Source organism: Empidonax traillii, unplaced genomic scaffold (genome assembly GCF_003031625.1).
Source record: "Empidonax traillii isolate 1590-97213 ecotype Southwest subspecies unplaced genomic scaffold, ASM303162v1 scaffold193:size819438, whole genome shotgun sequence".
NCBI classification, from domain to species: domain Eukaryota; kingdom Metazoa; phylum Chordata; class Aves; order Passeriformes; family Tyrannidae; genus Empidonax; species Empidonax traillii.
In genome coordinates, this window is record NW_020955386.1 from 131,995 (window position 1) to 145,340 (window position 13,346).

General features: G+C 40.7%; 1 protein-coding gene across 4 annotated transcripts in view; it reads left to right on the top strand.

The window, feature by feature from the left end:
• The first annotated feature begins 920 nt into the window (after positions 1–920).
• SRBD1 (S1 RNA binding domain 1) overlaps positions 921–13,346 on the top strand; it is a 123,747-nt gene continuing 111,321 nt past the window's right edge. Inside the window, exons 1-9 of one of the 4 annotated variants that reach the window (XM_027886729.1) lie at positions 921–1,021; positions 2,300–2,407; positions 6,719–6,837; positions 8,135–8,211; positions 8,632–8,797; positions 9,763–10,125; positions 11,545–11,711; positions 12,884–13,001; positions 13,144–13,282. In XM_027886729.1, coding sequence (XP_027742530.1) covers positions 8,135–8,211; positions 8,632–8,797; positions 9,763–10,125; positions 11,545–11,711; positions 12,884–13,001; positions 13,144–13,282 — 1,030 coding nt within the window. In that variant the 5' untranslated portion in view covers positions 921–1,021; positions 2,300–2,407; positions 6,719–6,837. Of the gene's footprint in view, positions 1,022–1,188; positions 1,292–2,299; positions 2,408–6,176; positions 6,268–6,718; positions 6,838–8,134; positions 8,212–8,631; positions 8,798–9,762; positions 10,126–11,544; positions 11,712–12,883; positions 13,002–13,143; positions 13,283–13,346 lie in introns of those variants that run through there. The other 3 variants (XM_027886727.1, XM_027886730.1, XM_027886731.1) reach the window with 3 other exon arrangements.

Sequence of the window (13,346 nt, forward strand, 5' to 3'; positions counted from 1 at the left end):
AATGTGTTAAACACACATTTACTATAACGTCAAGATGAAAAATTATGAATTATTTAAGTTTATTGCACCTTAGTTACATTGAAGATGTTGCCTTTCCAAGGCTGGAGGACAGCTGGCTCGTCGTTATGACCACAAGTTACAAATATTTATGATACAAAGCAGAAGACCTTTTAGGGTAATGGAAGCTCAAAAGACGGCTTTAATGTAATAGCCTACTTGCTCCACTCTTCCAGTGATGGCTCCAGAAACCCGCAGCCATTAAACTTAACGCACAAGATATGGACTTCACAGGATCCTTGCTGAATGTAACTTAGTAGGTATGGATGAAAAAGGAATAGGTGCAAAGACTGCAGGGAAACATAACCTTAGATGAAACTTTATGGCAGATGACTAACACTTGGATGCTTTTTCCAGCACGAGAGTGTGAAGGCTTATTAGGAAAGATAATGCAAGTTCTAGTGTCCATGAGTAAAGGAACATGAGCACCCTGTGTGTATTGGGATCTATGTGCTCTTATCCGCTCCGGGGGCTGAAAGGGCATGTATTTATTTCTGTGTGTTGTGCAGTCACCTTTGATACAGTATCTCAGCGTCACACAACGATGATTTCTGCTTCCCAATACCCCTGTGGAAAAAAAAAAAAAAAATTGCTTTTTGGGTAGTAAAAGCAGTGGAAACGTTTCTAACGCCCTTTGAACTCCCGCCAACCAAGAACTGAACCCAGAGATCTTGCACGGCCGCCCTTTGTCCTTGGTTTAAGTGAAAAGCGGCTGCTGCTTTCGCTCCGGGGACGTCCCCGCATCCCCGTCCCCTCCACCCCGCTCCCGGCGAGGCGGGTCCGGCGCTGGGGGGCGGTGTGAGGGCGGTGCTCGGGCGGTGCCACCACCGCCCCCTCGGTCCCCGCTTCCTGCAGCGCGGCAGCGCCGCCGCTTCCTGCTCCTCCCCGCGGCGCGCCGGGCGGGCGAGTCGGCCATGGCCGCGCTGGCGGCCCTTTCAAACGCGGCAGCCGGCGGCAGCAGGGGGTAATGACCGGGGGAGCCTCCCGCCCCTTCGCCGGGACGGGGCGGCGGGTGAGGCGGGGCGGGCAGCGGGGCTGCGTTGGCCCCGGCGCTCTCCGTGCCACGCCGCGCCGGCAAGAGAGGGGCTCGCTCTTGTCTCGGTTGCCTAGGTGGAAACGAGCCTGTTCTTTTCCCGGGCCTCCGTCTGCGCTCCCACCCCCGCCTCCAGGCCGAGGGGACCGGGGGGACAGGTTGGCATCACCCTGCAGTGGTGCCCGACCCCGTTGCGAGGGAGTGAGAGGGACCGGGGATGCGGGAGACAGGGACACCCCCGGGGCTGGGCTGAGATGGGGGGGCGTGGGTGTCCCCCCGCGCTCCCGCCTGGCTTGGGGCACGGAGGGGCTTGTGCGGTGGCTCACTGCCGTGGTCCTGCCAGGGAGCTGATGCCCTTCCCGGGCGGGCAAGGTGACGTTTAGCTCGGTTAGTCCTCCTTCTTGAGTGATGCCAACAGACCCGAGGAAAGCAGGGTGTCGCCAGGGGAAGAATAGGGCTTTCAAGTACATAAAAGTTTATTCTAAGCTCGGTCACGTTTCTGGGCCAAAAAGCAGCGATATGGGTGGTAGTGACTCACCAAGCAACAAACAGTGCTTTGCTCTCAACTCCCCTTTTGCCTCCTAGGCTTCAAAATCAGTATTTTGGTGTGATAAACTCTGCTGTGGCAGTTACCATGCAGAAGAGATGCGTGTTTTCTGTATCCCTTCAGGAGTGAAGACATCCCACTTAATTAAGCATGATGGGAGCATTATTGTATATCTGGTTTGGTGGATTGGAGAAAAGGAGCACATGATGTGGCAGTCTGTTGCTGTATCAGAAGCCCTATTCCCCTGGCTTTGGATAATATCTGTCTTCATAGCTGGTTTGAGATAAGTGGATTAATGAAAAGGCATGAGAAGTGTTGGTGCACACCCTTTCTTGTGTAGTCCTCATCTGATTTGTTAACAGGCTGCTGCATAACACGGGTTGTTCCTCTTCTCTGGTGGGACCACTAGTTATAGGAACAGGCACGGAGTAGAGTGTGCTTTCTAAGGCCTTGTGTGCTTTTCTAAGGATTTGTGTGTTTTGCCTTTTTGGTGGTACTTCTGTAAGTAGTAGCAACAGATAGTATTCCTACTAGTCTTATACCTTTGCCTTTCCAATTAGCTTTGGGGACTGTTTTGCTCTATGTCCCTCTCTTTCTTTCTGGTTGCAATTTTCCAGTTAGCTCTGGAGTCTCCTAAATGGTGTCTGCTGCTCCTTTCTCAGGCAGGCCTGACTGGCTTTGTGCAGGAAAAGTCCTTGGAAATCTGTACCAGCTTCTCTGAGAAAAAGTGTCTGGAAGTTCTCCAAGATTTTAACCTCGAGAGGATTACAGTAAGTTGGATTTATCTATTCCAGTACAACTCAGTTGACCTGATAAAACTCCAGAGATAAAACCATGTCCATACAAGTCCCTACCATTGGTCTGCATAGCACTTTTTTCCTGTATCACTGACAGTATGCTCACACTTTGATTTTTTTCTTAGAATGTTATTGTAGCATGCAATGGGGGTGTCTTAAAATGATAAGCCAAATCAACCTATTGAGAGCTTCTGTATATCTACTGAAGTGGGCCATTCTGCTGCTACTAATAATGGTCTCAAATTCACTCGTCATGTGGGATTTGTACAGTGCTTTTCATGTCCTGCCCCAGGTGCTTCATGTTATAATGGAATGGTTTGGCTAGTGCTGTTACGACTTAAGAAGCTGAAATGTGAATTTCTGTTATCCTTGCTCTTTTATTTGTGATGGAAAAGCTGAGGCTGTAGGACAAAGTTTGAGGAGCATCCTGCAAAGAGGAATTTCTGTTCTGGTAAGGAATGTGTTGCTTTAGATTAGCTGAAAAGGAGCCTTGGAAGTTTTTGTGGCCTTTTCAGCTTGAGAGGACTTTCTGCAGTTACTGAAATGAAATTAAATTCCAGGTATATTTGTGATGGTGGTGTGTTTGTTTGGATTGTTGTATTTTGTTTTGTTTTGTGTTTTTTTTAAATCCTGTGCCTTCAGGTAGAAAAATTGATCGAGTTATTTTTGGTTCTGAAAATTGTTGATGGAACTTCAGAACAGGTGTATGCTAGTGAAGGAATTTTTCTGGGGAGTGGAGAAAGTGGGAGGGGAGTGAGGATTTTTTAATCTAATTACTTGTAAACTGTTGGTAAACTTCTCTTTCTGCAAGCAGTTGCTTATACCACCTGGATTCACATGTGAAGAAATTTACTTTTAATTGGTTGTGCCTTTACATGAATAGGGAGATTGAAGAGAAGAGCAGTCTCTAAATGAGATTTGGATTGCTCCTTAACATAATAAGGTCTTTAAAGCCTCAATCTACTTATATTCTATGTGCAGCCTAAACCTATTTGGGGAGACCAAAGAAATGATTACTTCCTTACTGTATCTTTAATGCATACCCATGTTAAGATTCTGTACAGTAAAGTATAATAAGACCTACCCTGTCAGTTGTCTTTATTCCTGGTATGACCCAACACCAAACTACACTGGTCTTATTTTAATGAGTAGCTGATGGGCAAGGAGAAGTGTGCTATTTACAGCTATCAGGAGAGTGGTGTGCAGCTCTACAGTGGATGCAGAGAATAGAAGTGGTGGGAAGAAAATAGCTGGCAAGAAAACTGATGCCGTACTATTTGGGGAGTGGACCTAGCAGATGTCTTCATCTACAATAGCAATGATTTAAATAGTTTCATCTCTTCTTCACCAGACAGCGTAATAGCTCTTTGAAGTTTTGAAGAACATGCTGTAACTGTTGGGTTTTGTGGAGAAGCAAGGCTTTAGTGATGGCTGACTGTGTTTCAAGCAATGATGCTGTCATTTAGGATGTGGACAAGCAGGTGGATTTTGATTCCCCTGAACAGGGGGTCAAGGGTCTGATGTGAAAGTTGAGCACTAAAGTTTCAGACTATTGCACAGAAGCCAAAGATCATATGTGGACAGGTGTGAAATGAAACAGGAATTGGGAGCCCAAGTTCGTGGGCAAGGCCAAAGTTTCCAGGGCCTAGCTCATGTTGCCTGCCGTGGAAGTAAAATACTGTTGGAGAGATGAGTAAGAACTGTTTTTCTCAAAGAACGGCATTGTTTAAAATTAAAAGGTTTGTGATTACATACATAAAATGAGAAAAAATATGTTAGCTAGTGTTATTTGGAAGTTTTCTGGTCTCAGATGTGAGGAGAGCTGCTGGAACAGAGCTTGTAGGAGTTCAATATGCCGGTTGGCAAGCTAGTGAAATCGTGCACCAGCTGGTTGGATAACTTGTGCACAGCATTGGTTACTGCATGTTTACTTCCTTCAGGTGGTAAGTACAGGAAATGCCAAGCAGTGTGAACACCTCTGATAAGGTACAGCAATACTAAACACAGACACAGGAAGAGAAAATGTTTGCTCGCATCTGACAGTGGTATAAATAGGTTATTCTTAATTTTTCAGCTTTGTAATTGGCTCTTCTGGTTTTGGAAGGGGACATAGATCTATGCTAGAAACCTGTAGTTTCTTTCCTTGGGGGTAGAAGCCAACTCTCACTTTGAGTATGGTTAACTGAAGATGACAGAGAAGGAAAAGGTTTCCCACTGTGGCAAGTATATCTGGAAAATATAATAGGAGAGAAGTGGCCAACTTCACCTGGCTTGATCCCAGCATGCTGTGGGAGGGTGAATAAAGCTCTTCTGAGTTCCCTCAAGACGAGGCAGGAGACATGGGGGACCATATCCCCATAGAAGCAGAGCATGTAACTGGCAATAGCTCGTTTGATTGCCTTCTCATGTAGTCAGTGCAATCAGTGTTGTAGATGCCCCATGTGGAGCTTACCTGCGTTTGCCTGTTTCTTGAATTTTCCTGCCTCAGTTCAGGGACTGTCTCTAAGCTTTCTAAAAAAAAAATCTGTATTAGTTATCTGTCATCATCTGTGGCATTTGGACTTGTTGCTTTTTCATCCTCTTCCCTGCCTCCCCCTCTGCAGTGAATCACAGAAGGGCTGTTTTTCTTAGTCATTAACTGTAGGTGTTTGCACACCCCAGCGCAGGCATCTCAGGAGGAAAATTTAGCAGACAGCTGTCTGGCAATTTGGAAATAAATCAGAAGTACTTTTGTGGGTCCTAATTAAAAAAATTATTTTTGTAAACAAAAAAGTATACATGTAGTAACAATAAGATTCTTTTCTATGAATAAGAATTTTTTTTTGTTGTATTCAGTATGAGAAGGGGAGGTGGTTGTAACTTATTTCACTGCAAGTGACTTTTTTTTTTCTTATGACACTCTGTTTTTGATATTTATCTCACAGATGCTTTTTTGGTATTGGCTTTTATTTTCATCTGTAGAACTCCATTTTAGCTTCTGACCATGGCTTGACTGTTCATGTAGAGCAGAGAGTTACTCTAAGTTTTGTGCTTTGAATTGATACCTTACCTTACTTCAAATTAACTTTTATTGCATATATAAAAACCTTTAACAGCAAAGTTACCACTCTTCTCAAGAAGATTTAGTAGATTAGTAGCGTAATGAAAGTTGGAGTTTATGTATATGAGGCCAGTCCTAACTCACTATGTGCTTGTAAGAACTGACACTATTGATGAGTTGGGACAGAGGACAGATTCTCTGTTGATCTTATCTTCTTTGATCTTGTGGATCAAACATGTTTGAAACTTCTCCAGATTTCTAAAGGACTGCAACAAACACTTCAAAGATGATCTAATGATTTTTTTTGAAATGGAAAATCCAAGAAATCAAATAAACAACAACCCCAAACATTGAAGCACCCTGTAAAGACTTAGCTGTATTACACATCTCTTTCTATTCTATTTCGTGCTTTCCTATGCCATGTTTGTATTGGCTATATGGTTGTTCTGCTTCTTTCAGTGCAGTTTGAAGACTAGTAGACTTGGACTTAAGGATGTAGGAGCAAATACTGCTCTGTTCATGAGGAATGTGAAAAATTCCTGGTTTCAAAGACTAAGGAGCTCATCTCCCATTCTTGTGTTGATATGGAGAGTTAAATAGGTCATCTGCATTAGATGTCAGGAAATACAATTAAGTTTATAAAGCAAATGTTACTCTTGCCACAGTCTTACTTAATATACCAACATAAATGTTGAGATATTTTGAGACACTGCCCTTGGCCACTTGAGGTGAGAGTGAAATACTGGTGGAAAAGGCCTTCCAGATGAGTATTTCTTTCTACCTGGACTTTTGGGTAAGCTCTGGAACTGTCATGGTGATATGCTGAGTGTTCAAAACTGGCAGTGAAATTTAGAATAGTGTTACTTAGTGAGGGGGTTGCTGACCTCTGATGAGAGACTGTGTGCTATTGGGTTTTTCCTTCTTACTTGCAGTGATTCACTGGGTAGCTTCCAAAATTGCCTGGAACACTAAAGAATACCCATTTAACTGGATTAGTTGAAGAAGCATGACGGATATAGAAATTGTAACCTAAACATGTAGTTGGAAAACAGTGAAAGCTAACCATTTGGAAAGTGTGCCTGCAAAGGAATGGATCAGAGATCCATCTGGCTTGGTTGTTACCTAATTTTGGAAATCTTAGTGTTACTGTTTTTTGTTTCTCCCATTCACAGATTAAACTGTGATATAAAATGGAAACATTATTTTCATACCTCTGAGGTAATGAGAATAAATAACTAATTCAGAGCTGTGATAATGACTGTTCAGGTATAAAGAGCAAAGGAAAACGGAGAAACAGAGTGGCTGGATGAGGTTGCAGGTGTCTCAGCACTGACAGTGAAAAGACACCTGGGAAGCTAATAAGGTGCGTAATATTTATTGTGTTCTGTGGAGATTTGTGATTTTGTGTGGTAAATGTGTATTCTAACCAGTCACATAATGGAATTTTGGTCAGTGGAATAGCACAGAAACGCTGACCTGTTAATGACCAAGATGACTGGTACATGAATGTGTTTTGCAAGCAAGGTAACAGTGTTTTTTGATGTGGGCCTCTTACCACTGTGGTGCTGAAAATTGTCACCCAAATTTTTTTTCTACTTTACAAGGAAAACTTGCTGAAAGCCATTTGTAACAATAGTTGTACTACTAGTGCTTGAGCCAGAAAGAAGTTTGATTAAAGGGCGTTTTGCTCTTAAGTTAAATGGCACTCTGCAAAATACTTATCCACTTTGTATTGTGCAAACATGGGACTTTAAGGCTCACAGTGGTAAGGCTGCATCAAAGGTCAAGGTACAAAAAGTTGGAGAACACAATGTGAAGAATGATGAAATTTTACTGGATGGGGTAAAATATGCTTCTGAGTTTTATGATTATGGAAATAACTTATGATTTTCTTTTTTTTCTTAAGTTTTTTAAGTTTTGATTTTCTGGCAGGTAAAATTTTGAGAGTACCTAAAAATTTTTTAACTAAAACTGATAAATGTGATTATTGAAATTCCCAGGCCCAGCTACTGCCAAAAATTCTGTAACTGTTTAACTGAAATACAGCTATTATAGGTATGAAACTTGGGTCAGGAGAAAGTGTATGTCTTTCATTTTCACTTTTGGTAATTGTTTTATGCACTTTCTATATACTAATGAGCAGCTCATTCAAAATAATAGTTTTTCATGTGCACACAAGCAACGGATAGTCTTTAAAGGTGAAATTCTAGATCAAAATGGACAATTGTCTTGTCCTGTCCCATCAAAACTGTATGTGAGCTCACTTTACTAGATTTTAATTCGATTTGCTGTGCTGTTTAGATGGATTGAGGAAAGACTGGCATAGTATTTGTGACACCCAACAGTATGTTTGAGAATCAGTACTCTTTCAGCTAGGGTAGCTTTACATGCAAACCAACTAATTACCTCCATGTGAAGAGAAAAGTAGTTTGAGAGGTTATAGTGCTGGTGTGTTTGTTTGCTTAGTTGAAAAGATGGTTGAATGTGTGCTGCTGTGGCCTAAATTCTTGGATGCCGAGAAATCCAAACTCTCTCTAGAGGAAACTTTTGTGATTGGTGAAGGCATTATGAGGGCACATTTGGCAGTGAGTTAAAGGGCTGAATAAGAGAATACAGCTTCAACCAAATGTCCTATTTCTCTCTTCTTGCCTCTGTTTCAGATGTCATCTCTACCAAGGAGGGTGAAATCTGAAGCCAAAGCCCTTAAATCAGAAGAACTACCTTCGTTTCTTAATTCGTAAGATCTTTTTTTTTCCTTAGGATTTTTTTTAAAGGTTTATGCTAAGTGTGAGCGATGGCCTAAGAACAACACAGTTTCTGAGATTGATTAGAAGTTTTCATGCACACATCGTCAATTATAAAACACAAATTACTTATGCTTCTTCATGCTCACGGTGAAGGTACCGTGAAAGGGAATTGCCAGTTCTCCAAACAGAATCAGATGTGTACACATCCCCAGAATTAGTTTCATAAAAGTAGGTAAATTGTTCAAGCCATTAGCTCTGCAGCAGTGTGAAAGACCTGTATTTGTTGAGTCTGCCTACCTTTCTGGTAATTTTTCCCGTTTGCTTTCTTCCGTGCCAGAAAACTCAGACTATCTTGTGCGTGTGTATTTTTTATTCTTATAGGCAATATTGTTAATTCCTTTGTTTTTCAGGAGCTCTGAATCAGAGGAGGAAGAGGAGGAATGGGAGCCAAAAAGAAAAATCACCAAGACACCTTGTTTGCCAAAGAAAAAAGAGGCAAAAACTAAAAAAGCTGCTGTTCCACGGACAGCTGGGGCCAAGAAAATGGTAAAGAAGGTAGCAATAAAACAGGAAATGGTGAGTATCTCTGAGCAAGAGACACTTAATTACTGGGGTTGGCAAGTAACTTGACCAGAATTTTTCCAACTCTGGTTCAGTTGGTTGCCTGAGTCTGATCAGCTTGTATGATTCCACTGTTCCTGTAAATATTCAGTATGTTGGATAAATGTGACTTTCTTATGCATTGAAGTGTCCATGATCTAAGGGCTGCCTTGAAAATTTTGGCCAATGATAATGGGATGTGGTTTTCCCTGGAGATCTTTCGACAGTGTAAATAAATAATGCCTGTATTCTTTCTGTGATATCTCTTGTTTCTGTATTGCACCTTTAACGTCTTCTACCTTTTCACTGGGTGGGTAGCACAAAAAAAAAGGAGCCTGTGCTTGTTTTTTCTTGGATGGCTGTCCAATACATTTAGGATTACAGTTTTAATTTTATTAATATTAAATGTTACTTTTTTGGAAATCACTTGCTTCTGTCAAATACTAACAACAGAGATCACACCATGGCAGAAACCAGTCCTTCTGCCTTCTGAAGATGATCTCTTAGGAAATTCAGGAAAGAAGGTGTGGCTTGTCCAAGGTTAAACTGTATCTTGGCAGAATGAATCTCAGTTCCAGTTCCCATGCTGGGAACCTAACTCATTAGGAGAGTGCTTACCTGCCCTGCTCTTTCCTGTTTTGTTGAGATGAATGGAGGGAAAGACTGTAGGTCAGTGTCTTCTGAACTGGAGTCCAGTTAAATTCTTTCCTACATAATTTTATTTGATCTTTTAAATCACAGTTCTGCTGGGTGTGTTTGTATAATTTCTCCATGAAAGATATATTTCAGGTTATTTGATTTCTGGCTTGTCATTTCACTGCCAGACAGGGACATCACTCAGAAAAATGATGCCTGGTAGAAGTCTTTCTAGATTTTAAATGAAATGTTGAACCACTTTGTAATACTCAGTGCTTAATATAGTTTCAATGTCTTTTTGGCAGGATGTGTCCTTGCCCATTGCACCTGTAGAAGATAATAGAATGCAACTTCTGACACTTAAGGAAGAAGATGTAGGCACTAAACCAAAAAGTTTAAATCAAAAACCAGAAGTGCCTAAAAAGATGGAAACTAATTCATTCCAAGGGAAAACCAAGAAGAGTTTAGGGAGTGATGAAAAACCCTCAACAAGTGTTCCTGTAGTGGGGAATCAAGTGAAACAGGAGAAATGTGAGGAGGATTTTGCATTTGATGAACCACCCTCTAAAAAGATTAAGTTGAATGCATGTCCTGAAGGAAAGCCAGTTAAAAATCTTGGAGGCAAAAAAATAAAAGAAGAATTTGAAATGAACTGGGATATTGTACAGGTATGAGATCTTTTCTGAGTTATCAATGAAACTATTTTGAACATAATTAGCATTTAGAATCTTAACATAAAATTTCAGTCCTCTGAATCAAAGTAGTCATTTAACCTCTGCTTAAGCTGTCATAATACATGTATAAATATAGATGTTTGGTTGGTAACTGTTAAAACTTCAGACTTTAGCATTCTGGTATTTGTGACTTAGGCAGTTTCTAGTACAAACCCTGTGACAGTTTGCCTGTTTCACCTTTGTCAGCACATGGATTTTTCTGTGAGTGTACTCAACTGAAACTCATGCAGGAAGGGAAGCTGAAAGATTTGGGACGTCTGTGTGCACAAGTTCAATTTAAGATTTAGTTAGTGTGAATTGTTTCGTGGTAGAGACTCATTTGAGAGTGTTTATGGTCCCATCACGGAGGAGACCGCGTTCCTTGCACAGCAGTGACATCAAGGGAGATACCGTCTTTGTTTTTGTAGGATGTTAACTTTGAAGATGTTCAGGTGAAGACAGTTTTAGGATAGCTCTTGTGCTGGGAGACTAGGTGTGGTTATGGAAGATTTTAATATGAACAGTATGGGAATAGTTAGAACACATTTTATTCATCTTCCTCAGTACTTGCTGCTTAAGAAGACAATAAAATTTTGTTCAGGAGTTTCCTAAAATATTGCTGGAAATACAGATGGAGAATTTGATCCTTGTGTATTGCTACTCTAAGAACAGTAACTGTGATTGCACAGGTGTTGTTATATTTTAGGCTTCAGGATAAAACTTTTGAAAGGCTTTTTTATCAACCATCTATGGGATTAACAGTAGTGAAGTGCAAACAAACTGTGACAGTTAAAATGTTACTAAGATAAGCTGCTTATATAGTTTTTAATTGATTCCACATTGATACACTGTAACTTTAGAAAACTCAATTTGTACAAAATCATGTTTAACTTTGTGAGATTTCGTTCATCTTAGTAGTATTATGTTAGTTTCCTATTATTGGTTGAGTGGGATTTGGATCAGCTCTGGCTTTGTGGGTTTTGTTTGTTTAGTTTAACCGTGATCTATGTCAGTGTTGGCTTAAAAAAAAACAACAGTTCTGAGTTTTCTGAGTTGCCATGTACAGTTTATTGTCTTTCTCTTTTGTTTGTAATTTTGGTTTTGTCTTTGTTCTGTTCTCCTTCTTTTCTTTTACTGTGGTTACAAGTTTCTGGAAATACTGGTTTCTGCATTTCTGACTGAAATAGTGGGTGTGGTGGCTGGATGCCTGACATCCTCTCTTAGGGAGGACAGTAGTCCCCATTGGCGAGTGGAATATTCTGAGAGTGATTTTGAATGTTGAGTGAGAGGCTCTCTAAAGCAATCCACCACCTCTCTTAAATGTGTTTTGTTTCTTTGCTGTGTTTCCTTGTTTTTATTTTTCTCCTTTGACAGGCCTTGTCAGAAATAACTAACGTTGAGCCGTGGGTATGTGCAAACTTAATTAATCTCTTTGAAGAAGAAAACACAATTCCTTTTATTGCTCGGTATCGAAAAGAGCTCATTAATAATCTGGAGGCTGACGCTTTGCGAGAAGTGCAGCAAACCCTGGAAGAGCTACGGTAAGTTAGCACAAGGAAGTATCGGGGTGGGAGGTAAGTAACAACTGACTACCGCTTCTGTGTCCTTCTCTTTGGCACTTTTTACACACTACAACTATAGAAGAACTTAAAAAAAAAAAAAAGTTTAAAACTGAGATAATTATGCTTGATACCTGTCTGGGATTTTGTTGGTTTTTTTTGGTTGGTTGGGTTCTTGGTGTTGTTTTTTTTTTACTCTAAGTAGCAAGAAATCTAGCATTATTAATTGCCAAAGAAAAACTAACATCTTAATTTCCTTGCAGTTTATTACAACTGCACAGAAAAAAGCTTGTACTAAAAGAGTGGTTTATAGTTGCTGGAGATATGTAGCCAGATGAGATGTAAGCTGCATCTTAGAAAAAGGTCTTGGAAAAAGATTTGGTAAGAACCCCTTGGCTCCCTGATTGGAGCAGGGAAGCCTCTTGCAAAGAGCCCTTCTTGAAGTTGGAATGTACCAGGAGAGCAGGCAAAACTCTCCCAGACCATTGCAGCAAAGAAATGATTAGCAAAGCTTGTTGCAGTGATGGGTGAGACTGCTTTTGTTCCTTCTTGCTTTTGGGTGGCCCCATGTTCTTGAGATGGTAATTGCACAGACTTGCCAGCTCTTCGGTCAACATGGTGCCTTCCTTCTTGTACACCTCGATATCCCCTATCAAGAGATTTTTTCCAAAGAGGGAAGGTAGCCTGAGAGAGTTCTCGTCTGAACAAGTAATTTAAATAACAAAATACCTCTGCTGCTTGCAGTTGCTCATGTGTATCTTAGGAGTTCAAATCTGGTACCCTGTACTTGATGCTGCAGAACTATCTGTACATGAATTGGAGTAAGTGCTCATCAGCCTGGATTTATCACGGGGCCTTTTTGTTTGACTTCTAGATCAGTAATCTTGTAGAAATGTACATAGCAGTATTGACTATCAGTATTGTTTTTCTTAAAGTTACCGCAGGTTATTTTGATATAGTTTTGAACTAATTGGAGAAAGAGAATAATGGTTAGAAACTTTTGGATTATCAGACTTGGATTGTTGAGGATCAGCATGAGATACCATCTTCAGGGATTCCAGAGATTTTCAGCAGTGTGATACACAAGGTCACAATCAATAGACTTTTTAATTCATTGTGAAATGTGACTTTAATATTAATCTCTTGCATTTTAGTACTGTTGCAAAGAAGACACATACAACGATACAGAAGATGAAGAAAGAAGGGAAATTATCCGGTGGCCTTTTGAAAGCATTACTGAATTGCAGAACTTTGGAAGAATTGGACCATGTGGTCAGTACTCTGATCTCTTTCAGGTCATCCTTAGTTTAAAATGTAATCTTGCATAACTAAACATTGCATAATGTCAAGTACGTAGCATGACTGAAATATTTTCTTGCTTTTTAATTACTATGGTTCTCTTTTTTGTTATAAGTCTGCACCTTATAAAACTGGGAGCAAAGGCACCAAAGCCCAGAGGGCCAAGCAGCTGGGATTAGAGCCTGCTGCTCTCTGCCTCCTGCAGAATCCTGTGGAACTCAATCTCTTTTCTTACATTAGACCCAATACCAAAGGTAAGTGCTCTTCTATGAGCAGTATTGTCCTAAATGTCAGAAAATATTTTTAAGAGGGAAATTA